This window comes from Phodopus roborovskii, unplaced genomic scaffold (genome assembly GCF_943737965.1).
Source record: "Phodopus roborovskii unplaced genomic scaffold, PHOROB, whole genome shotgun sequence".
Taxonomy (NCBI): Eukaryota; Metazoa; Chordata; class Mammalia; order Rodentia; family Cricetidae; genus Phodopus; species Phodopus roborovskii.
Genome location: NW_026126480.1, coordinates 18591951 through 18619033, shown reverse-complemented (window position 1 = coordinate 18619033; position 27083 = coordinate 18591951). Strand labels below are relative to the sequence as shown.

Here is a 27083-nt window from a genome sequence, read left to right as displayed (position 1 = left end):
GCTCGAGGCCAGCCTGGTCTACGGAGCTAGTTCCAGGAGAGGCTCCAAAGCAATACAGAGAAACCCTGTCTCAAAACAAATAACCTTCATTAGCCAAATTTAATCTTAAAAAGATCATAGCCATGATGGAGTTGTTCTTATCACGTACAAATCAATAAGTGTAATATGACACACATGAACAGTATGGGGGATTTTATGATAATCTCATTTTACTTTACTGGTTTTTTCCTTCATGATAATCTCAATAGGTATTTTTAAAAGCCTTTGACAAAGTTCAGCTTCATGGTTTGAAAAAATTAATATTCTTAAAATGACCTCATTGTTAAAAGCTGTCTCTGAACTCAATGCAGTCCCCAGCAACACTCCATTAACATTCTCTACAGAACTAAAATGCAATCCTAAAATTCTCATGGAAGCCCAGAAGATAGAATAGCTAAGGGAATCCTGCACAAAGAGTAGTATTAGAGGAATCACAATACCTAGTTTTTAATTACACCACAAAACCATTCTGAATAAAACAGCATGTTCACAGCAAAGAAATAGGCATGTAGGCAAATTGAATAAGTAAAGGTTCCAGACATAAGCCCATTCAGGTACAGCCACTGGTTTCTAACAGATGCTACAAAATTACACTGTGGAAAAGGCTGCCTCTAATAACAGGGCTGGGAAAACTAAACATCCCTATTTTGGAGAATGAAACTAGATCTGTGTCTCACCCTGTACAAATTAATTCAATGTAAGGCTTGAAAATCGAAGTTGAAAACATGGAGAAACACTCAAAGGCACAAGTAGGGCTGGAGGTGTAACTCAGTAAAGTTCCTGTCTTGAATGCACTAGGCCCAGGTTTCCTTACCCAGCACCACATTGACTCGATCTGGAAACTCACATCTATGATTCTCAGTATTAGTTCAAGGCCATCCTTGGCTACATAGGGGTTTAAAGCTAGCCTGAGATAAATGAAATAGTCTTGACAGACAGGCACAGTTCAGGAAATGACAGCAAGAACTGACAAATGGTATTTGCATCAAATTTCTGCACAGAAAATACAACTAGTACAGTAAAGAGACAGCTTGCAGAATGGGCTTTGTAGCTGTTCTTTTGGTGAGGGACTAATATGCATAATGCATAGAGTCTCAAAAATTAAATGCAAAGGAGCAAATAATCCCATTAATTGATGGGATAAACAGAGATTCTCAAAATAAGAAGTACAAAAGACTGGCAAGATGGCTTAGTGTTAAAGGTGCTTGCTGCCAAACCTGAGGACCTGATTTTGATCCCCAGAACCTGCACAGTAGAAAAGAACCGAATGCCACAAGTTGTCTTCTGACCTACACACATGCACAGTGGTGTACACACATACATACACACACACACACACAGTAAGTAAACAAATGAAATATAAATATATTTAAATGATAAATATAATTAAAGTAAATGCAACAATGTAACAATAAACACATTAAAAATGTTAAGCATTCTTAGCTACCAGAGAAATGTAAACCAAAGCTCCATCTGACCTTAGATAGAATCTCTGTCATCAATAAAATAAAAGCAACAAATCCTACTGATAATACAGAGAATAAGTAACACATATAGTTGTTAGTGGGAACACAAGTTAGTTTAATCACTATGGAAACTATATGGAGATCTCTCAAAATGTTCCCATAGGATCTAGCTGTACCACACCTGTGTACACCCCCAAGGAGTCAGAGGCAGCACACAGTAGGCATATATATGCATCTGTGTGTATTACAGCACTAGTTACAATAGGGAAGTACAGGTCATGGATGGAGAAAACGTGGTATCAAAAAACATGTGGCTTAATACACAATAGCCAGGAGGCGGTGGTGCACGCCTTTAATCCCAGCACTTGGGAGGCAAAGCAGATGGATCTCTGTGAGTCTGAGGCCAGCTTGGTCTACAAAGCAAGTTCCAGGACAGCCAGGGTTACACAGAGAAACCCTGTCTTGAAAAAGAAAGAGAGAGAGAAAAGAAAGAAAGAAAAGGAAAGAAAGAATAAAGAAATGTACAATAGAACAGTATTCAGGTATAAAGAAGAATGAAAACCTGTGATTTTCAGGAACAATGACTGAATAATTGAAGATAATCATATTAGGCTAAACAAGCCATACTCAGAAAGACACGTTAAAAGTTTTACTTCAGTATGTGAAATTTACAGGAACAGTGGCATAAAAGAAAACCGGGTACTATTAAGAAAGAAAAAAGAATCAGAGGAATTGGTGAGGATGGCTAGGATAGATTATGGGGTGGCTATGATCAAAGTATGTTATAGAGGATATGTAAAAATATCACAATAAAATACATTATTTTGTGCAATTAGTATATAAAGACTTCACTGAAGAAGTGTTTAAATTAAAAATGACACAGTAAAGCTGAAGAATGTAAAACACAAAACAGGAGGGATAAAACTTTAAGGTGACAGATAGATAGGCTAATTACCATAAGTTAATCATTACCCAACATATCACAAATCAGCACATCACATTGTACATGATAAATATGTACAAATAAAGTAAAATTCTGGAATGATAACCAGAAATATATATGGTGACCACATCCATAAGGGATCATGCAGTATCAAACTTAAAAGTGAAAATTAAATTTATTAAAATTTTTCTATGATTTTTGACATATTTTTATGGGAAAAGTTTTACCCATTAATATTAGATTAGATTTTTATGTAATTTGTACCTACAAAACTAAGAAAACACACATATGATTTATGTTCATTAAAATATTTGAAATTTGGCTTTAATTGAAAAGGAAGGTCCCCATCATGTCTGCCTTCCATTCTGTCACTGTCCCTTTCTGGAGAGTCTCAGAAATCTTTAACATTCTCAAATTCTGTCTCTCAGAAGTCAAGGTAATCACACTGTTAAGACACCGGCAGAGCCCTCCTTGTTGCTTAGCCTCTCTGGGTCTGTGGATTGTAATGTGATTATCATTTACTTACAGCTAGTATCTGTGTATAAGTGAATACATTCCATGTTTGTCTTTTCTGAGTCTGGGATCCCTCACTCATGATGATTTTTTTTTTTTTTTTTTTTTTTTGTAGTTTGGCGTTATTTTTTTTTTTAACAGCTGAGTAATACATTTTCTTTATTCAATCTTCAGTTGAGGGACATCCAGGTTGTTTTTAGTCTCTGGCTACTACAAATAAAGCTACGTAGTTGAGCAAGTGTTTTGTGGTAGGATGGTGTGTACTTTGGTATATAACCAGAAGTAGTATAGCTGGGTCAATTCCCAATTTTCTGAGAAACTGCCATATTGCTTTCCAAAGTAGCTGTACAAGTTTGTACTCCCACCATCAATGAAGGAGTGTTCCCCTTGCTCTACATCCTTGCCAGCATGAGATATCGCTGGTGTTTTTTTTTTTTTTTTTTTTAATGTAACCGTTCTGACAGATGTAAGATGAAATCTCAGAGCCCTTTTGATTTTCATTGCCCTGATGGCTAAGGATGTTGAACATTTCTTCAAGTGCCTCTTGACAGTTTGAGATTTTTCTGTTGAGACTTCTGTTGGAAACAGATACAGAGATCCACAGCCAAACATTAAACAGAACTCAGTGACTTTTGTAGAAGAAGGTGAGAAAGAATTGTAGAAGCCAGAAGGATCAAGGACATCACAAGAAAACCCACAGAATCAACTAACCTGCACTCATAGGTGGCTGCGGAATAACCTTTTTGTACACTGTAAATATGCATTACTCTCATTGTTAATAAAGAACAAACTGGCCAATTGCTAGACAGGATTTTTGCAGCAGAGAGAGTGCTGGGAAGAAGAAGGGAGGAGCCTAAGAATCATGAGGAAATGCAGAGAGAAGATGAACTTTCAGTACTGAGAAAAGGTACCAAGCCATGTGTCAGAGTGTAAATAAGAAGTATTGGTTAGTTTAAAATGTAAGAGCTAGTTAGTAACAAGTCTAAGCTACCAGCTGAACATTTATAATTAATATTAAGTCTATGTGTGGTTATTTGGGAACTTGCTGGTGGGAAAGAAAAACCAACCTACACATAGGGGACTCACTGAGATGAAACCAACAATCAGGGAGTTTTATGGGTCTGACCTAGGTCCTCTGCATGTATGTTAGAGTTGTATAGCTTAGTGTTTACATGGGACTTCTAACCGAGGCGGCAGGGCTGTTTCTGATGCTTTTGCCTGATTTTGGGACCCCTTTCCTCCTACTGCCTATAGTTTTATTGCAACTTGACATGCAGTGTTTGGTTGACATCCCTGGGAGGCCTGCCTTTTCTGAACAGAAATGAAGGAGTGGATGAGAAGTTGGAGGGTTGGGGATGGGGCAGAAACTGAAGTCAGAATATGAGAGAATAAATTAATAAAAAACAATAATAACAATAAAAGAAGTATATATTATATTTCAGTCATATAGCTTAGAAAGAAAAATTGTGAGCTAATTATAAAAAACAAGACAATGGCAGGACAGAGAAAGTGAGAATTTGTTTAAAACCAGAACAGTTGAACTGAGGGCTCTCCTTTCTTTCCTGAGTGACAGTGCCCTACATCCACTCACCCTGGGCATGGTGGGAAGATCAGTGCAGAAGTCTCACCCTACACTTCTTCAAATTTGTCTTCAAATGGGTGGCATTTGACAAGGTCCTTTATGATGATACTTTCATGATGAAAAAGCCAAGCTTTCTTGGAATTTTAGTTGAATGACATAAAAGATTTTCTTTCCTGAAAAAAATTAAAGTTTAGCTTCTGAGTCCAAAAGAATTAGTTATAATGTGGAAATATGATGATACTTCCATATTTTGTATCCACGTTTATATTCTAGTATTGCAGTATTGCGATAGATCATCTGTATCTGTACTTTCTAGTTTTCAATTAAGAAAATTTCCTCTATAATATCAGGCTATAGGGGCATTTTCATAATTAGTGATTGATGGGATCAGGCAAGCCAGTGACCAGCACCCTTCCATGGTTTTGTATCTGCTCCTGCACACAGTTACAACTTCAGGAGATGTCATGTAACCTGAGTGACTCCAAGGGTGGAGAACACTCAGAGGCTTGTGACCTGTGTCACCAGACTTCACTCATGTACTTTCCCCTTCTTCTCTTCCCTTTCCTTTCTTCATTTTGAGAGAGGGGCTCACTGTATAGTCCTACCTGGCCTCCTGCCTCTGCCTCCTGAGTGCTGGGATTTACAGGTGTGCACTGCCATGCCTGGTGTACTTTTTCTTTTTTCTGATCATGCTTTGCATCTTTTACTGTGATAGAAGGTGGCCCTGTGAGTAAGCAAACCTGACTCCTGTCCACAGCAAATCTTCTATTCCAAGAAATTGTTGGTCCCTACTCCCACCCAAGAGCTTCCTGGATGAGGCTTAGGCTTCACTCCCCACTGTCCCATAGTAGAAGGGAATCCCTTGTTTCCTTGCCTCCCAAGCCCACCTTTTGCTCAGATGCTCTTGGGGCCTACAGCTATTTGACAGAGAACTAACTATAATGAATTATGCTTCCTTTTCACGTGTATTTTTTGGTCTTTTCATCTCTGCCTTTATACTATAATTGTTGCATGTATTTTATCTACACAATTATAAACTGCACAGAAAATGCACCATTTTAATTTTAAACTGTCATGTACATTAAGCAAAAATGTCTTTTCTGTTTATGCAGATATTTGCATTTGTGCTGTTCTTTCCTTCCTGGGTCTGGGTTTCCATCTGGCACTATTTCCCTTCAGGTCCACAGGCTCCTTTTCATTCCCTGTGCGGCTGTCTGCTGCTGAGTCCCCTCCATCGTCTTTCACCTGGAAGCATCTCTCTTTTGCCTTAAATGTTTTAGGAGCTTTCTTGTTGGTAGAAGTTTAGGTCTGACAGGTTTTTGTCTGTTTTATTTGTTTGGTTAGTGATTTGGGTCCACATTTTAAAGGTTGTTACTGTGTCTCTGGCTGTCAGGTTTTCTTAGGGGTCTGTTAAATGAAGATATTCTTTATGTGTATCATGTCACTTTTCTCTGGACTCTTTAAGATTTTCTCTTTATCTTTGGTTCCATGATATTGCTAAGCATGTTTTTCACAACAGTTCTGCTCTGGGTTGCCTGTGAGTTCCAGGACAGGCTCCAAAGCAATACAGAGAAACCCTGTTTTGAAAATAAATAAATACAACAACAACAAAAAAAGTGAAATCATCAATGCCATTTTAGAAACTACTAAAAAGGCATAATGGGAAACCTATACTTTTATATTTATTTGTAAATAAAATATTTAAATTATAATTTTTTCCTACAAACATTCATTCTCAAATGAATTCAATGGTTAATTCCTTTAAATGTTTAATAAAGAAATAAGAGGAAACGCATAAACCTTTGAGACTTTTACACAAAAAAATTATATAGTAAGAACAATATTAACATAAACATGACAAGGATGTTACAAGTGAAAATTATTAGCCAGTATCTCTCATAAATGCAGACACAGAAACCTGAAACAAAAACTTAGCATGAAAGTTAGAATTCTATTTCAAAATAAAATAATTAAGAATACAAATCATGCATAAAATGTTTTATACCCAAATCTACAAAATATTGTTGAGCTAAGATGAGCTGATATACCATGTTAATGGATCGAAATTGTCAGTACTATTAGAATGTCAGTTCTTCCCAAATTGATTTATAACTTTAAACCAATGCCAACTGAAATAATCAACATTTGATTTTCTGGTTAAAATTAAAAATTTTCTAATTAAGATTTATTTGTAAGTACATTAAGAGCTGGATTCCAAACTAAACTGAAACGCCTAGATTCTAGATTTTCAGGATTTATTTACATGGTTTGATTTTAACACTTACTGTGTAGCTGTGGTAGTCAATAGCAAGTAGTGTTTGTTTAAAGACAAACAAGTAGATGAATAGATAAAAGTAGGCATGCAGAAAGAAACCCACTACTTACATGACCAGTTGCTTTAAAAGTCTTTTAAAACAGTCAATGGAGAAGGAAATGTTTACTAATAAATAGCACTAGAATGTTAGGCCATCTATATAATGAAAAATAAAGTTTGATCTCCTAGCTGAAAATGAATATGAAAGTTAGTTTGTGATAGCTAGATATAAATCTAAAAGCTAAATTATAAAATTCCTAGGATAAGTCATAAGAGACTATTTTTATCCAATAAATACTCAAAGATGTTTTAGGACACAGAAAACAATTTTTAAAGTTGATTAGATGGCTTTCATAAAAGTAAATACACCTGCTCACTGGAAGCATAGGAGGAAAGCAATGACCAAGCAGAGAGAAAATACTTTCAAAAATTCATCTAACAAAGGACTTTTATCCAAAATATGCTGACTCTTCCTGTATTGATTTGAATGAAAATGGTCCCCATAGGCTCATATATTTGATTGTCTAGTCCCTGGTTTGTGGATGGTTTAGGGAAGGATTAGATGTGTCCTTGTTGGAGGAGATGTGTCACTGGGAGTGGGCTTTGAGGTTTCAAAATCCCTAGCCTGGTCAAGTCTCCTTGTCTCTCTGCATCCTGCTTATGGACCAGGATGTAAAGCTCTTAGCTACTGCTCCAATGTCATGCCTGTTTGCTTCCCGCCATGATGATAATGAACTAATCCAACTAATGCTTTCTTTTGTAAGAGTTTCCTTGGCTATGCTTTCCCTTAACAGCAATAGAACAATAATTAAGACAGTTACTATCTCTAAACAATAATAAGGCAACTTAGTGTTTTGGGCAGTTGTAGCACATGCCTTTAATACCAGCATTTGGGAGGCAGAGGCAGGCAGATCTCTGTAAGTTCAAGGCCAGTGTGGTCTACAGAGAGAGTTCTAGGACAGCAAGGGCTACTCAGAGAAACCCTATCTCAAAAAAAAAAAAAAAAAAAAAAAAATCACAAGACTTGCATAGGCATTACAGATGGAGCCAACAGTACCTTACAGATGCCCCGAATCACAGCTGTAGGGAAACGTAAATGCATTAGCAAGATACCAGATATACATAGTAGAATCGACAGAATTAAAGACTAGCCAGTCCGAATGTTGGCAAGGATGTGGAACAAGTATACTTTTCTTAAATTGCTGATAGAAATTCAAAAGTCCCCTCTGCAGGATCCTTCCAAAATACAAGTTGGTGTTACTTATAAAGTTAAATATTCACTTGCTGTTTACCCAGCAATACTAAATTTATAGAAAGATTGGTAAACTACCCCAAAATATTTATAGGATATGTTTATAACTAAATATTACATAGCCTAAAAGCAGTAGTCCAAGTGTTCATTAACTGAACAGTAGGTAAACATATAATGGTATATTGTTTTAATGGAATATAGCATGTTATTAGAGTACTACTTGGCAAGAAAATTTAATTACCAATGCCTAGATGAATACTTAAAATAATACAATATTCGCCATATATATCAGTAAAGAATTTAAGGAGGGGTGGAGAGATGGTCCAGTGGGTAAAGTATTTACTATGCAAAAATAAGGCCCTGAGTTCAGATTCCCAGCACCTATGTAGAAAACCAAGAGTGGTGACACATGCCTGTAATCCTAGCACTGAGAGGTAGAGACTGGAGGATCCCAGGAAACTGCTAGACCACCAGTCTAGCGAACTGGTGAGAAACCCAGTCTCAAAAAATTAGGTGGGGGCCAGAAAAGCTAGGAAACAAGGAGGCCCCTATGAGAGACATACATGATTCCCAGGAGAAGGGGAAAGGGACAAGATATCCTGAGAAAATTGGGAACAGGGAGGGAGTGGATGGGGAGTTAGGAGAAAGAGAAGGGGAGAAGAGGAGGGGAGAGGTGGGCATGAGGGAACATGAAGATTGAGGCAGGGAAAGAGAACAAGAAAAAAGGTACCATAATAGAAGGAGTTGTTATAGATTTAAGGAGAAATCTGGCACTATGGAAATGCCCAGAGATCTACAAGGATGAACCCAACTAACAATCTAAGCAATAATGGAGAGGCTACCTTTAATGCCCTTCCCAGATAATGAGATTGATGACTACCTTATATGCCATCCTAGAGCCTTCATCTAGTAGCTGATGGAAGCAGAAGCAGACACCCACAGCTACAGAGAGGGAGGAGTGATGAGCAAAGGGGTCAAGACCAGGCTGGAGAAACCCATAGACCTGTACAAGCTGACCTGAACAAGGGGGAGCTCATGTACCCCAGTCTGATAGCTGGGAAACTAGCATAGAACTGACCCAGACCCCCTGAATGTGGGTGTTAGTTAGGACTGGGCAGTCTATGGGCCCTCTATAATGGATCAGCAGTAATGGATCCCTAGCATATGAATGGACTTTGGGAGACCATCCACATAGAGGGTTACTCTCTCAACCTAGACACATGGGGGGAGGGCTTAGGCCCTGCCCCAAATGATATGACAAACTTTGAAGATTCCCCCATGGAAGGTCTCATCATCCCTGGGTGGGGGGGCAGAAAGGGGATGGGCTGGGGTTTGGTGGGGGTGATAGAGGAGGATGGTAGGGTGAGGGAACCGGAATAGATATGTAAAACAACCTTGTTTCAAATTTAAATTAAAAAAAGAAATAAATAAGGTGGGGGCTGGAGAGATGGCTCAACAGTTAAGAACACTGACTGTTCTTCCAGAGGACCTGTGTTTGGTTCCCAGCACCAACATGGTCATTTATAATTTCCTGTAACTCCAATTCCAGGGGGATTCAATATCCTCTTCTGGCTTCCTTGGTTACCTGTATGCATATGGTGTACATACATACATTCAGAAACTCACATATGCACATAAAATAAAAATATATATAACAAATATGGTGACGGAAACAGAGGAAGACATTTATGTCAACCACAGGCCTTCACAGTCACACACGTGGGTACAGACACCTGTATATGTAAATGCATAAACTGCACATCTACACACAATTTTAAAACTCAATATTTTAAACATTAAAGTGTGTGTGTGTTGGGGAGGGGTTTGGGGGGTTCTGTGAGTGCAGAGACCAGAGGTGTCTGTTAACCTGAAGCTAGAGTTACAGCCTATCCTCAGCCCCCTGACCTGGGTGTGGTGAACCAAACTGTTGTCAAACAAGAGCAGTATGCACCCTTAATTGCTGAGCCATCTCCCCAGCTCCACAAAATTTTTAATTAAATTGCAACTAACATTTTAAGCAAAAGAAGTCAGACACACAGGTTCACACATTGTACTCTTCTCTCATTTATATGATGTTTTAAGAGTCAAAACTAATTATGTCTAAAAATATCAGAACACTTTGGCCCTGAAATAAAATAAGAGGAAGGAGCAGGAACACAGAGGATCTTTGGGAGGGTTTATTTTCAGGGTGGAGACTGAACCCAGGGCCCGTGTGTCCTGTGTGCTCACACTAAGCTGCTGTGTCTCTTGACTGTGGTGCCGGTTATCCCAGTCTGTGTGTTTGTCAGAGCTCCTTGGAGCATACTCATGATTCCTGTATTCTACTGTATATAAATTATACCCTCGCTGCAAAGAAGAGAAAGCTATTTACATCTTCCTCTAATTTGCAAGTTAAATTTTACTTTCATTAACTCCAGACAGGACCCAGATCTTTATGTGGTAACCTTGTAAAAGAAAGTCTGTATATTTTCAAGTTGATTTCTCTCATTCCTGCTTTCCTTTCTTCTGTCTTCTGAAAACCACATGAACATAAGATGGGTGACCATTGTGAGCAAAACTACAGCAGAAAACTTGTATCAGAATTTTGTCATTTGGACCTTGTGCAGGCCTATAATTTGAATGTGTGACTCTAGAAGTGGTTGCTATGGCGATAAACCACTTTACTTAAATAGCATGTATTTTACTCAAAATTCAGAGGAATGGTAACAGTTTCTAGTAATCACACTCTGGTATTAACTTGCAGGATGTGCCCGAGAGCTCACAGGCTTTGCATCCATTATCACCAGATAAGTTCGTCAGGTTTAAGTTAGACCAGTGAGCAGTGAAATGTGTGTATTCAGCCCAGTCTCTTGTTACATAGCTTCCCTTGCACACACAAACCCCTTTCATGATTAATAGCATGAACTGCAGAAATCAGGCCAAGGGTGCTGAGTTAGAAAAAGGCAAAACTGGGGGTGGGGGTGGGGTAGGGTGGGGAAGTGGCTTGTGAGGTCATCTTTCTCATCTCTCTATACGGAGTCAGATCGCCTACTCTCCAGATGTCTTAAATGATAAGAATCTGTCACAGGTGAACAGTTGAAAATCCACTAGAGTGGCTCTGCTATGATCACCCTGACCACAGCACACAGAACTGACATGTAGCTCCACAGTGCTAGATATGCCCCTTCTTCATGCCATGCTGTATTTTTGTTTTTTCCTTCCTTCCTTCCTTCCTTCCTTCCTTCCTTCCTTCCTTCCTTCCTTTCTTTCTTTCTTTCTTTCTTTCTTCCCCCCTGTAAAAGCAGGATCTCAGTTTATTGCATCAAGCAGGGACTTATATAGGGTTGGGGTAGGGGGTAGGAGGAATCTTAGGATGAGGTAAGGTGATGTGAAGAGAAAGGGCCAATAATATTCCACCAAGCTAGCGGTTAGCTAGACAGGGGGCAGTCTTACATCAGGCCTTGCTGAGTCACTCTCACGTGGAGGTTACAGGCCTAAGACAGGTAGACAAACTTTAGCCAGGCTCAGGAAGTTCTACTAAGCCTCATGTCCTGGCCTTTTTAGGCCCAACATCTCCCCCTTTTGTTTTTGTAAGAACAGCAGAAATCATGGCCCCTGTCTTAGGCTGTCCTCTATTGGGAATCTTACCTATCACTGGGTACCATGTGTCCAGTTGTGGAGAGTCCACTCCTGTCTTAGGTTGGCCCAGCTTATCTGAGATCTTATCTGTCACTGGTCAGGTGGAGGGTAGAGGAGGGACTCTCATATGAGGATGGCCAATCATATGAGAATCTTGGCTCCTGAGGAGCAAGCCTGTGATAATATACTTTGACCTAATGGAGTTTTATTGCTTCTAGCTGCTGGTGGATGAACTGTATGATCTTATTAATCATACAGGGTCCGATACTGAGGAGAAGGGGAAGGAGATGCCCAAACAGGGGGAGAGGGTAGGGTAGGAAGCCATGTAAGCCAGTCCACGGCCCATTGTCCTGGGGGTCCTGCTGTCTCCTCTCCAAGTCTTCCTGAAGCCTTTTGATTTTGTCCTGAATGATTCCTGATCTATTGGTGTAAAAAACAGTACTTTTCCTATAAAACAAGCATATGCCTCCCTTTTTGGCTGATAATAAGTCCAATCCCCTTCAGTTCTATAAGACTACATTAGCCAGGGAATCTAGCTGCTGTTGGAGATCAAGGTAGTACTAGACACGGCCTTTATATCATTAATCAATTGGGTAGAGAGCCGTCTGTGCCTAGCCCTGCAGCCCCAGTGGCTGTGTCTGTAGATATTTCTAAAACCCAGCAAGTAAAGGAATCATCTGCATGGCTCTTCTAGGTCTCCCTCCAATATAATCAAAAGAGGGAACAGGTGGGTAGCATTGAGCATTAGATTCTGTCATATTTGAATTACAGAAAGAAGGATCAATGTGGCCCCCCAAAAATTGTTGAAGGTATGGAAAATGCAAATTTTTCTACATCATCTGGATATAATGGCATAGAAAAAAATCCTTAATATCAATAATAGTTAAATAATGGATGTTGGGAATGGCTGGTATGCAACATGTCACCAGTGAGCCTCCTCCTTATCAGGGCAGGTGCACTCACCTGCCACACTCCCTCAGGAAGCTGCTGTGCTTGGCCTGCTCCTTGGCCTTGGAACATAGCAGTTGGCCTTGGAACATGTTCAGCCCTCCACCAGCCCCTGGAATCTCCTTGGTTTTGTTCTAAAAAAGCCCAATGGCTCTTGGAGACTTTTACATGATTTGAGGAAAATAAATGAGAGGATGATACCTTTTGGGACCCCCCCAGAGGAGAATCCCCTGAATTCTAGCCCATGGAGAGTTGGGACCATCCTCAGAGACAGCCTTTTTGTGGTCCTTTAAATCATGTGCTTCCAGGGGTATCTGGCTGCCTGGCAGTTGCTGGGGTTAACATTGACTGGGAAGAGATTGGTCATTCCTCCCCTGAAAACACCATCCCCAAAGTAAGGCAGAGGTGCAGAGGGCCTCCAGAAAGGATTAGTAGGAGGTTTGGAAGTATTGGACCCTTAGAAGGCCAATGAGCACCTTTAAAAGGGTCTAGGGATGGATACAAGGGCTCAGGCTGGTATAAGGGACTGGGGGTTTGGTTTGAACAAGAACTTCCCCATAATTCATGGGGGTACATTCACCTGAAGACTGATTGGCCCATCAGTGTTCTTCGGTCTTAGAGAATTCCTAAGATGGGGCACCAGTCTGCCAGACCCTCCAGGGTTGAGCAGAATGGTGAGTGTTGATGACTCAGACCTCCTCACTCCCAGCTACCAGTTACCAGGGAGAAACACATTGATCAGGGAGTCTGTCAAAGCAGGATCTCCTTGTTTTTCTTCTATTATTAGTTTTGCATGCATATGTAGTGTGTTTGTGCTCTCTCTCTCTCTCCCTGTGTATGTCTGTGTGTGTGTGTGTGTTCTTATATGTGTGAGCACATGTGTATGTACAGGTACCTTGGGGGCCTGAGCTAAATACCTTTCTTGGCAATGCTCAGCTCTTTTATTGAGCCCAATGCTTGCTAAGCCTGACTAACTTAGCTAAACTTGATTCAGAGATCCCCAGACTCTGCCTCCCAAGTGCTATGATTATGGGTGGCTTTTCAAATGTTACATGGCCCCTGGGGATCTAAACACTGGTCTTCAGACTTGTGCAGCAATCTCCCCAGACCTAAGGTCTTTTCCACTTTCTTTCTTATATAGTATTTTCTATCTTTTTAGGCTGAAGAATTTCTAAAGAAATTCCACCTGTAGTCATATTAGTAGCCAGTGGTAAAATGATTCTGGTCCCTTCTATCTCTGCAGGCTGGTATGGCTTCATCGTGGTCTGTGTAAGGATACAGGTTTCCTCCTGGTTCTGCATATGTTTTCTGATGGCAGATTGTTGGCCATTGTTTTAACATGCACTATCTGCAGTACACAGTCTGCAGTGATTTTTCAGTTCTCTCGTGTGTTGACAATTAGATGGCCTGCAGTCTAGTGATGATCATCTAGGGACTTTCCCCTTGTACTGATAAAGATCCCTCTACCCTCTTTCTCCTGCTCTGGGCAAGCTTACAGGAATGCCTGTCTTTCTGTTTGCCTTTTATGACCTGTAAGATCTCAGAGCCCTGGCAATTTCACTCTTCATTTCTCTGTCCTATTACTTACAAAACTGTAAAATTGCATCAGCGACAACAAAGATTCCTGTGGGAATCCCAGCAGCCATGAGAGAAGAAAAGGTGAAGCCCAGACTTAGATGATCTATAACCTAACCAAAGAAATCCCTGAAAAATTAAGATTGGTACAATTCTAGAAAAAACCCTGGAGCTGGAATTTGCCTTGGCCTTTTCTATTCTAAGAAGAGGAGAGGCTGGTTTTCTGTGAAGAGCACAATGGTTCTAGCCATGTGGTGTGCTGGCTATCTGTGGAGCACATAAGACACACTGACTCTTGAACACCCCTAGGACTCTGCTTCCTAAACAGTTCCCCAGGAACCTTGATGCAACTTCAATGTGCAAAAAGAAGAGGCAGAAATGCAGAGGATCTCCTCCATAGACACAGAAGTGTCTACGCAGTAAACGTTTGCATAGAGGCAAGTGTGTTTGCATTGGTGCTAACAGGGAGTGGAGGAACAGATATCATGACTTCATGCAAATGCTGAGACTTATTTAAAATATGGCTGTTGGGACTGGAAAGAGAGCTCATCAGTTAAGAGACCTTGTTGATTGCTCTTCATGAAGCTTGAGTTAGATTTCTAGCACCCATGTGGCTCACAGAGTGCTGTAACTCCAGTTGCAGGGTATCTGGTGTCCTCCTCCAGCTCCATGAGTACCCTCACATGTGCAGCATACACTTAGACACATACCCATAAATAAAAACAAATCCCTATCTTTGCCTATACCAACTTTAATGTGCACAAGCACAGGACTGATAAAGAAAACAGGTATCCTCTACTGAGAGGGAAAGTGTGAATTTATACAACTGCCTCAGAATTGCACTTTTCAGTACCATGAGTACTAGTAAAATAGTGGAGATAAGTGGAATGTCTACCGTGAAGGGACTGGCCAAATACTGACAGCCTATCCAAGCAGAGATTCACTGCCCAACCTGAGGAAAGAACAAGTGAGCCATATGGATTTAGACAGAGTGATCTGCAAGGTAACCATCAGTTTGACAACAAGGTGTAAGGAATGTTTACACTGCACTGTGGTTTGTGTGAAAGGGTGAAAGAAAGCTGGGGATGAGATAGGCTAAGACACTGGAAATTTTGACCTGCTCCCCATGGAAGTGACAATTGAAATTGAACAGTTTGCTTGTTGGTACATGGAGAAGATGTACATTGTAAATGGATGAACACTGGTTGTATTTTATGAGGCTGGGTTTGAGTTAACTAAGAGGCAAGGAAGAGGTTTTTATTAAATCATGAATATGTTCTATGTATTTTTTTTAAAGATCACTAAAATTGTAAATCAGCACATGTGGCTGAGGGGTATAATTTTCCTCTTGCTACATAAGGAAACAGAAATACCCTGTTTCCACACCAAAAGCAACTAGACATCTTAGCTGTCTCATTTCTCCTACCACATTTTTTTCATAAAATTCCAAAAACTACATTGAGATACTGTGTTCAAAAAGCAAGTTCTAAAGCATATAGAGTCAGATTCAAGAACGTCACCTCTTGGTGACTATAGCCTCTGAGTCAAGTACATAGAAAGTTACGGTGAGGCCTGTTAGGTAGTCAGCAGGGTCTTAGTTAGGGTTTCTATTGCTGTGAAGTAACACCATGACCACAGCAACTCCTATAAAAGGAAAACATTGAATTAAGATGGCAGCTTAGAGCTTCAGAGGTTTAGTCCATTTCCGTCATGGTGGGACATGGCAGCATGCAGGCAGATGTGGTGCTGGAGAAGTAGCTGAGAGTCCTATATCTTGCTGGCAACAGGAAGTGGTCTCAATGTCACACTGATTGAAGTCTGAGCAAAAGAGACCCCAAAGCCCACCCCCACAGTGACACATTTCCTTCAACAAGACCATGACTGTTCTCCAAGGCCACACTTCCTAATGGTACCACTCCTTTTGGAAGCCATTTTTTCTTTCAGACCACCACAGCAAGTAAAGGCCAAATATGACCGGCCCAGGTTTGATCTCTGGAACTCACATGGGAGGAGAGAACTGGTTTTTTTTATAAGCTTTCCTTCAACCTTCACACGTGCACCGTGGTATGTGTACACACAACACCCACAGTCAATACTTAGTCAAACAGCCAATAAATAAATAAATGTAAATTAAATAAAAAACACAAAAGGGGAACACTGAAGAATAGAAACATTGAGCCAGACATGAATATACATGTCAATGCCAATGGCTGAACCTCTGCTCCTATTTCACAGAATGCTAGTTGTAGGGGAAACATTGTAAAGCATTTCCTTAATTACTCAGTATCCAAGTTGGACTGTCCAATGGGATGAAGGTTACATTTAGCTTCAGCTTTAGCTAGTATTTGTGTAAAGTTAGTTAAATTTTATGAATTGAAGATTTCAGATGGATCCCATGTCTCAGGAAAGCAAGTGGTCCCTAGGCAGACACCAGAATGTCAGGGTGGTGTCAGTGCCATTAGTGAATGTGAGTTTTCAACAAGGTGGCAAGAGCTCTTTTAGCAAATGGTAAAGATTCTTCTGCAAAGAATTCAGTGGAGGCAACTTGCATATTTTAAGATGAGTAGAGGGGAAACCCTTTTCCATTTCAAACTTTATACAATTGTTTTCAAGGTACAGAACATTCTTAAGAGTGTTATTTGCTCAAGGATCGTTCCTATAGAGTCAGGCCTGAGGTATGTTCTGAGGAAGCCTACAGCAGGGATGTCTACAATCAGTACCTACCACACACCTCTTTCTTAAAATACAGGTACCAGCGTGTAGGTGTCCTGAAGTTTTGATGCAGCTTACATGAACTTCTATTCATTGGACAAATGTATAAGTACAAATTTTCATAACATAAAACCAGGAAGATCAAGGAGACACCCGAGCAATTTGTCTAGTGCTGTGTGTGATGTTTCCCCATTCTTTGAAAGCAGTGTTCAGCTATCTAAAGTGTTGTGTGCATGCCCTTTCCCAAGCCTTTCTGTGTAGTGAAAGCTTGTTCTGACCTGCTTTGCAGGTCTCCTGGGACAGTCCCTACGCTTTAGAACTCTCTGCTCAGCTTCACTTAATTAAAATGATCACTCTTTAAATGAACCTAAGGTCAAAGTGAACCCTGTCTCCCTGTGACTGCAGGATCTAGGCCGCTGCTTCCTGTCCTGCAGAGTGGGATGACCTGAGAGCACAAGGTCACCTCTGACTGGTGCTTTCCTGCTGCAAACCTCATGCAGGTCTCTTGGCCACCTCCTCAATTCATCCCCACCAACACTCCTTGAAGTGAACATTCAAATGTTGTTTTACCCCTTTGACCAGTGAGAAGTTGAGACTCAAAAGAAATGTACAAAGCGGCCTGCTTTGACTGGAATGAATGCAGGAAAGGGGTTAATAGAGAGAGCAGGCTGAGTGCAGCAACTTTGTGCCTGCCTTAGGAAGAATGTCTGGAAGTCTGAAGAAATGGAATGTGATGGTGCATTTGTGTTCAAGTGGATGTCCCTGTGCAGACCTTCAGGGGTCTTTAGTGAATTTCCCAGGGCAGAGCTTTAAACAACACTTTTATTTCATCACAAAGAGCCTTTGGGGCATGTAGGGATAATTTGACAGACTGACCATTATTACCCAAGCTGGAGATGCCCCTGCCTCACAGTCTTGTGGAATACTGTTGCCTCCTGCTCTCTTTTTTACATCTGAAAATTAATTTAGGTCTTTTCTTTCATTAATAGCCTACCGTTGCTGCCAAGAAGCCAGATGCAGATGATGTTGACATGAGCTGTTCAAACTCAACATCCAGCAAACTCCTCTCTGCTGAACTCAAAGCAGAACCTGAGAAAAGCTCCGGGACTACGAACCAGGCAGTGGTGGCTAAGGGCACCATGAAAGCCTCTGCCTTGTTGCGAGGCAAGAAAAAGCTCTAAGGCTCTGTCCTGTGCTGGCCAGTACAAGAACAGACCACTCCTCCAGCACTGAAGGGAGGGGGCAGGAGGGAGACAGCGTAGCATGAGCTTTTAGCCTTTGGCTCTGCTGAGTCCTGCATGGGTTACATCAGTTTAAAATTGAAGCTAGTTACCAAAGCAGCATACATAACCTACATGGGGCACTAAAGGACAGTGCGGGCATGCTTGGGGCAGGCTGCTGCGCTCATCAGCTCCAGGTGTTCCAGGGTCAAGGGACAATTGCTCTCAGTGCAAGCCTGGGAAAATACTTGCTCAGTTCCACTCAAACTCTTATATTTAGGTACAGTTATTTATAAGGGAAAACAAGAGGCCAAATACAGTGATGGAAGTTCTAAACGATTATGTGCGCTTAGCACTAGGAGACCTGGTTAGGTTACTAATAAAATGGCCACAGGCATTGTGGCAGAAGCGATGTAGTCCCTCACGTGTCCTTGTTCTAGTTGCTATAGATTATTTAAGACAAGTTATTTTAAACATAGAAAAGTGGGACATTTTATAATTGCTTGCATTGGCTTCCTGCTATACTCCCATCGTATTGATGTCTTCATGCATGCCATTTAATGTTAAGGAGAGGTGACTTTAGAAAGTCCTCCGAATGCTTCCCAGACAGCTAATGCTGGCCTGTTGTCTCTAGGGAAGGAGGAGACTGGACAGGAAACACGTCATGAGCTGGTGTTGGAGGTTCTCTTTCCTCCACGGCTAACAGCTCTGCCACTGCAGGTTAAGTAGAGTAAGCAGATGCCTCTCTCGGCTTCTCAAACAAAATTTTAAAAAGTAATTTGAATTTGTTTATCTTTATAAAGTAATAACCCGTTGTATTCCAAACCCCACAGGATTGTCAAATTGTCTCCAAAAGAACCACACCCATAAACTGACTCAGAAGCTAAAAGAGGTGTGTGCACCCCTCCTGTTACGAGTTCACAAGGAACCACAGTGGTCAGTCAGGTCAGCCACATTACTCTTTGTCTTAGTTCCTTTTCTTTCTATTGCTGTGGAAGATACCAGAACCAAGTCAGCTTATAGAAGAAAGTTTATTTGAAGCTTGTGGTTTCGGAGAGCAAAGGCATGGTGGCAGGAACAGCTGAGAACTACTTGATCTACAAGTAGGAGGCAGAGAAAGAAACACTGGGAAAGGTGCTGGCTTTTGAGACATCAAAGTCTGCCCCCAGTGACACACCTCCTCCAACAAGGCCACCCCTCCTAACCCTTCTCAATGAATAGCACCAACAGGGACCAGCTATTCAAATATGTGAGCCTGTGGAGGCCTTTCTCATTCAAATCGCCACACCCCAGCATTCTTCATATGTTCACACTTCTCATGGGGAAACTACCATTCAAACATCCAAAGTAAATTAGCTCTTATTTAAAATTAAAGTTGATGGCTGGGGAAATAACTCATTTGGCAGGGTGTTTGTCATACAAACATGGAGACCTGAGTTTACTGAAGCCACCTCTAAAACAAACAATAGGCACGGGACACAAGCCTGTCATCCTGGTGCTGGAGAGATGAAGCAGGAGGACCCTGGGGCTTGCTGGCCAGTCAGTCTAGCTAAAGTGGCAAGTTCCAGGGTCTTTCATCAAAAGTAAGGTAGAGTGCTAGCGGGTAGCTCAGCTGGCAAAGGTGTTGCCACCCAAATTAATGACATTATTTCAACAGTCCACAAGGTAGAAGTATGTATGCCCCCCCCACACACAATTAATTAATTTTAAAAGTCAAACTGTGGCCTGGCATGACCACACACACCTTTAATCCCAGCATGCAGGAGGCAGAGGCAGGCAGATCTCTGTGAGTCTGAGGCCAGCCTGGACTACAAAGTGAATTCCAGGACAGCCAGGGGTACACAGAGAGAGTCTGCCTCAAACAAACAAACAAAAACAGAAAATAAAATAAAAACCAAACCAACAAATATAATGAAGTTGAAAACAATTGAAAAAGACACCCAATGTCATCCTTGAGTGTATATGTACACGCATGTACATGTACCAGCACACATGCACATATATACACACTCATGACTGCATGCACCACACATCAGATCACACACAGAAAAAAGGAAAGAAAAAGCTAATTTGGGAGTTGACTCAGCTTCTTCAAGCTCTTTGCTTCAGGAATTATATTTGCAGTCCTACAGGAGCCTTTGAGGAACAGACTTTGTCCACCTGTGGAGGGCCATGGCTGCACAGCTCAGGAGAGGGCTCTCCTCAGGGAATTCTCTGGGAAGTGGACAGCAATGCTGCACACCTCCCCTCAGTGGGAAGAGCTGGGGTCCTCTGGACGGCCAGTTGTCTGTCTCCCTTTAGAAAAGAGCAACTTTGATTCTGCCTGGTGTGTTTGTGTCTTTTCCTATCCTATATCAGTCGACGCTGGTCTCTTTCCTGTCATAGCATACATTCTGTCAGCCTCCAGCATGCCTCCATCTGGCTCATATGGAGCATTAAGATAGAGTTTAGCTCTCTCTTCTGAGAAGGTGTCCATATTCCATTTATCTGTTTGAATGGAAGCCATGTAGGACAGATGCTCTGTGATCTTAGTCTCCAGCTGATGGACCTGTACGGTGTCTGAGCTCCATGGCCTTTTGGTCTGCGTTTGCCTCCATAGCTGTGGGAAAGCAGTTCCCCCATGTCCTATGGATTTTCTGTAACCAGTAGGCCACCTCTCAAGACCAACATCAACCTCTCTGCACTTCCTGGGCCCCACAGCATGGAGAATCATGCCATTTGGCTGTCACCTGGAAGGACACCCTCTGCCTAGAACAGTCAGAGCGAGTGTGATTTCCAAGACAGCAGAAACTGACCAACACTCTCACTTGAATGGCATGTAAGGGATGAAGACTAGCAGAGAGGAATATAGGCCTGGAGCTGGGGACAGGCAGCTGAGAATGAAAGCTGCTGTCAGAGAAGAGGCCTTAGGAAAGGAAAGAGAGGGACACAAGGGAACGCGTGTAGTCTATGAAACCAGATGCCAGCACATGGCTGTGTCAAGCTCAGAAGCAGATGTCAGAGGTAGGAACATTGCTCAAGGACAGTGTGTCCTCTGGGCCAGGTGACATCAGATGAGCCCCTCCACAGTCTGTTCATAAGCAAAACCAGACAGGCCAAAAAGACAAAGAGCAGGCAAATAGAAGCTGAGAGAAACAGGGGTTTTAAGAGCTGGCCACAGAATGGGCCGAGGTTTCTTATTAGAAATGTTGGGAGGGGGCAGCAGGTTAGGGGGAAAAAGCACTATGTGCTTATCATAGAAATACTTTGTTTAAATAATTCTATTTGACTCTAAAATGTAAGTTTCAGGTTGGACAGACCAAAGCCAGTCAGTCTTGAAAATGAAGCTTTTTAAATTCCGGCCCTGCTGCTGGAACAGACAATAAAGGCTTTGTTCAAACAGGTATTCCCAGCAGGAAGCCTGGCTTTGAAATTGGCCAGGGAAGTTGTGTCTTATAAAGGCTGCACTTGGCTGGAGGCCAAGAAGCTGTGGCCTCTGGGAAATGACCCTGGGCTGGTGCTGTGGTTTGAATATGAAATATCCCACAAGTGACAAGTGTTTGAGCATTTGGTCCTCAGTCCTCCGCTGGTGGTGCTGTTTGTTGTAGTACCTTTAGGGGGTTGTGCAGCCTTGCTGGAAGAAGTGAGTCACTTGGGGCAGGTCTTGAAGTCTTATAACTTGGACCCACTTGCTGTTCACTCTCTGCTCCCTGACTGCATGTGCAGGGTGTCTAGCCAGCCTCCCTTCCCTGCCCTGCGCCTTCCCTTGCTCTGTGGTATGTCTTTTCTTGAGCTGTAAGCCAGAAGCCAGAATAAACCTTCTTTCCCTTTCTTATCAGGTATTTTGTCAGAACAAGAAGGAAAGTCACTAAACAGTCCTCTACCTGTCTTTCCAAAATGCCCTCTCTGCTTCGCCATCTCCGCTGACCTTTAGGGACAAGAGTGTTGGGCTCTCCTAGTCCCTGGATTGCTTGTGATTCTTTTAGTAGAGGTGTCAATAGGTCAGAGGGTGGTTGGAGATCCAGACATTGGATGCTCCCCAACCCCTGCCTATGTCCCTCCTGTGGAACTTTGTCTCATCCCTTTCGATGGCCCAGACCCCTCCTGGTGTGCTGCTGGTGGGTGCCTTGAAGGCAAGACCAGTGCCATGAACTGGGAACTGCAACTTGCTCAGTCCCTTCATATAGCAGCTCTTCCCCCAGCAGTCTCCTTCCCATTCGAGTGTGTGTCTGCCTCCTGTGACTCAATGCGACCCACACTCTGCCCTTGCTCACCCCTCAGTAGTCCTGACCTAGGACAGTTTGCCCCTGGTTGCCAGGCTCCTATCAAATTACAGGATAGTGAGAAACACAAAGCCCAAATGAGTTCTTCCTGAAGACACAATGTGCCTGGGTGGCCACAGCGGCTGGAGGAGGGACACAGGGGTGCTATTGCTGGAGTTGGAACCAGGCCAGTGAATCTGAGGTCTAAAATGGCCTAGGTGCTAGTTTCTGTGTGTACACATATATACATGTACTCACACAAATGTGCACAGAGGGGGGGGGGAGGGAGGGAGGGGAAGGAGAGAGAGAGGGAGAGGGAGAGAGCCTCCACGGATGGGCTACAGGTAGACTCCAGGAGACCTGCAGTGAGATGGAACCCTGGGCTGGGCTTTACCACCTCCCCTTTCTCCAAACACTAAAATCCCCTTACAAAAACCTTTTAAACTAAAACACCACCATTCAAAGGCCTCACATAATTCAGCTTTCCTCTTCAGAATCATATTTTTTTCTGAGCGAGCCAGTTTTGAACTGATTTTGATTTCCATGCCATGTATTGTTACCACTTAATTCTCGTTGGTGAGCCAATTTTCTTTGCCTTTGTTCTTCAAAGGAAAGCCACATTGAGTGGCTGTCTTGCATTTGTGTGGGACTTGCTATGCCAGTTCTCCGCATTTCCCTAAGTTATCCAGAGCAGCCCTCTGGGGGAACAGGCAAGGTGGGTGCTTCTACTTCTGCCCCAGGATCAGCCTCACTCTGAACAGTGGCACAACGCAGAAAGTAGGCTACTAGGAAGATGAATAGCGCCAGTGCCCAGCCTCATTTCCTGGTACCATGCTGCTCAGAGCTGTACCAAACATATGAGCTAGACCCAGGGGCCAAAGGTGAAGTCCTCCTCCCCCAAACACAGTAGCTTCTGTCCTGGCCCTGAGAGTGGGCCTCAGGGGCAAACCAACCATCAATACAGACATTTCCCCTTGTGATAGTTAACTATGCTAACTTGGGGGAGGTGGCTCAGTGATTAAGGGCCTGCAGTTAAGGTAGCTTGTTAGCCTAATCTAGAAAATCCTCACACAAGTGCCCAGAACTGTTTCCTTAGGTGATTCCAGATTCCTTCAAGTTGGCAACAAATATTAATCCTCACACTTGGTATCAGTCAATTGCAAAATGAGGAGCCATGATGGTACCTACTTCCTGGAATTGTTTAATAAGAGAACTAAATGAGTAGATCTTGAGGACTGGAGAGATGGCTCAGATCCTAAAGAGTGGGTGCTGTTCTTACTGAAAACCTGGGTTTGATTCCCAATACCCATGTCTAGTAGCTCAGAATCACGTTAATTCCAGCGGGTGCCTATATTCTAGGGGATTAATGAAGCACGTTTCTGGGTATGTCTGGGGCTATCTCCAGAGACAGTTAGTTCACAAGTGCTCTAACCTAGTGCATGGATTAATTCCCCAGTGGATTCCTACTCTGAAAAGTGAGAGATGGAGCTTAGGAGGAGGTAGGTTATGGAGCATATCCATGGGGACTGTATCTTTTTGTACATATTTGTGTGTGTGCTCATCTGGCTCTTGCATTGGGTTACAGTGAGTTTACTTGACATCATATTGATCTTTAGAGCTGGATCTGAAGTATGGTGATGTTGGGGACCTGTCTTGTTCCGAAAGCCCCTCTCCAGAGTCATGATGTTGTAACAGTAGTGGCAGGCACTTCACATACCTTGGTTCTTTTCTCTCAATGACCTTGAAGCTTGTGTAGCTATAATCATCTCCACAGAGGAACAAGCTAACACATGGAGAGAGTAAGAGGTTTCTTTAAGACCACACACTTAGGAAGTGTTACCTACAGAGATGGTTCATAAACACCTCTGCCCCCTGGCCCTCCATTGTCCTCCTTGGTCAGGGGTACTCCTGGTACCCATTTATGGTACAAGATAGAGGAGTCTGCTATAGGGGCTACTGCAGCTGAGCATGGAAGTGCCTCCTAGTGCTGCCCATGCCTCTGCTGTGGCGTAGACCCCAGGTGGAAAAAGGCACTTCTCACAAAGTATCCTCCTTGCTAGTTTGGCGTCTTGAGAGAAAAAGCCTTTCAGAGGCATAGCAACCACTGAAGTGGGTAGTTTTTTCCAATGGATGCTTTTCTTCCAGAATGACCTACCTGACATTATCCTCAGTTCTCTTCCCCCAACAATACAGAACTTCATCTGAGACCTTAAGTGGTCTGGCCACCACCACTTCATGTCAACATTCTGATCGCTGGTCCTTGACTAAGAACATGACTGAGAACCCCACTGCATGTTAAATCTCAGGCATGTCTTTCCTACACGACATGCTAGTTGCTGGCAGGGCAGTGACAGAGTGGCCACCATTTTCATATTCCTAATCCAAGGTGATCAGGATCAGGCTGGAAGCAACATAAATGACAGATGATATTTACTAAGTCAAATTGAATTGAGAGGCAAGCATAAAGACCTGAATTTGGATCCCCAGTACCCATTTGAAAACAGGTGCCATGCATCTGTAACCCCAGTGCTGGGCAGTCAAGACAAGTAGGTCCCCAGAGCTTGCTAGACAGCCAATCTAGCCAATCAGTGACTTCTGAGCTCAGTGAGAGACCCTATCTCAAACAATAAGGTTGAAAGTGGTAGAAGAAAGACACCTGATGTTAATCCTTGGCCTAAACATGCAGGTGCACATATGTGCACATACACAAACATGAACACACAATACACTACACATTCACAAAAAGTAAATTAAATCAGAAGATAGTAGACCTTATTTTTTTTTTTTTCCTAAACTCAAACTTGCAAACTTGGGACTATCTGGATGTTGGCTCAGCTCCTGTCCTATGAATTCCCACCTCTAGGACTTGCTTCCTGGGATGGGAGCTGCCTTTCCCCAGAGGCAGATAAATGTTATTCTGGAAACACACACAGGTGAACAAATCCTTCCCCTGCTGCCACATGGCCTCTGATACCAGACAGTGATGACAGCTCTCTCCTGCCCAGACACTTTTGCTCTTTCCAGCCCTTTCACATGTGCCTGGCCTATATCTCTGTCAAGTGGCCCTTGTTCTTCTGTCAGCAAGGATCTTTGGCAGCCAGACTTCCTGAGAACACATCCCTGAAGCATGACTATTTTCCTTTCCGTGTCCTTTGCCAGGCTCCCTGTGACCACTAAAGGGCCTTTTCACCGTGTGCCTGTGTGAGTGTTGCCCTGCCTGGGCTGTATCTGAGTCACAGAGCCCTGAGATTACCCAGGAAGACAGACTCATTTTCCTTAAGTGTCTGTCTTGCTAATTATGAGAGGAGATATATGGAGAGAGAAGAAGGCACAGGCATAATTAATAGATGGCTTGCCAGAGAACTCATTAGAAGGCCTGCTGTGGAGGAGTGGTCAGAAACAGAAAAGAGCCACAAGCTCATTGTCCCGGGTCCCCAGCAGGACAACGCAGGTGTCCTCTGCATATGAGCATCCTCATTTGTAGACACTGGGAGGCACTTGATACATGTACCTGGATCTGGTGACTCTGAGCCCTCTCTCTTGTTACTAGTGGGAATCCAGTCTTTAGGGGGAGACCCCCACTCTACCCAAAGGGTCCAGAGATTCCCATGTGACCACACAGTGTTGTTTATCTGCTGTGCTGGGGTTTGCCTGATACAGAGGCTCAAGGACCCTCTAAACAAAGTGTGGTTTCAGATGTCCTCCTTCCTCATTTTTACTACTAAGGCTTCGGTTTTCCAAGCTACTGTGCAGGCTCTGATGGGCCATGACCATGAGGTTCAAAGCTGCCACGTGTCCGAAATGACAAGAGCTAGGTCCCATCTAACATGGCATGATGCAGCAGCCTGGCCCTCAGATACTCTCATATCCTTTGTGGCAGAGTCCCTCCCATGGATTGTTCATGTGAGGTGGGCTGTATGTGGATTACAATGGAGTTTTGGGGTGCATGGGATGTACAAGATGGGTTGAGATTACACGGGTAGGGGTGTCTTATGTGCCATGGGTGGGAAGAGCCTTCAGCAAATTCTTAGGCTTTCCCAGCCCCACTTTTGGATTCCCAAATGTTACCAGTAATTCTGATATCCATATGATATGCTTTCTATTGGAACCCCAAAGCACAGGAATCTGCAGGCTCAATACAAACTCCCAGGAATACAGTAGAAAATGCTTATCTGTCTAAGTTGTCTGGCTCATTAGGAGAGTTGTAAAAATCTTTTCAAAACACAGGGCCTATAGGAGAAATAATAATGATCCAGCAAAGCTTGGGAAGAAATATTGATGTGGCTTAGTGCTGACTGAATCAGAAGCCAGTCGAGGAGCAAGAATGGAAGGGATGGATACCAGGTGCCAGGGGGTCTCTTGAGACTCAGCATTCAGCATGTCCCCTGAGGACTGGGCCACTACACAGAGTCAAGGCAGATGCTAGCTCATGTGGCTTAGTCTCCCTATAGTCCAGCAGCTGGCTCTACCCCATTATTTGGACCAGCAGGAGAAGCCCTAACCCTCAGCCACTAGGAAGGAGGCCTCTCTGTCCTGAGACTGACTGGCACTGGGGATGGTAGGAGTGGGTAGTGGTGGCCAGAAGATGGCATCTTGTTTATGTGAAAGAAATGTGTGTACCTTCAATCCCAGCACTTGGGAGGCAAAGGCAGGTGGATCT

The 27083-nt window shown here is 42.8% G+C and overlaps 1 protein-coding gene across 1 annotated transcript in view; it reads left to right on the top strand.

Annotated features, from left to right (window-relative positions):
• The window catches only part of Stk33 (serine/threonine kinase 33), a 68268-nt gene extending 50045 nt beyond the window's left edge, over positions 1 to 18223 (top strand). Inside the window, exon 13 of the mRNA XM_051192651.1 lies at positions 17952 to 18223. Coding sequence (XP_051048608.1) covers positions 17952 to 18143 — 192 coding nt within the window. The 3' untranslated portion in view covers positions 18144 to 18223. The remainder of the gene's footprint in view (positions 1 to 17951) is intronic.
• The last annotated feature ends 8860 nt before the right edge of the window (positions 18224 to 27083 follow it).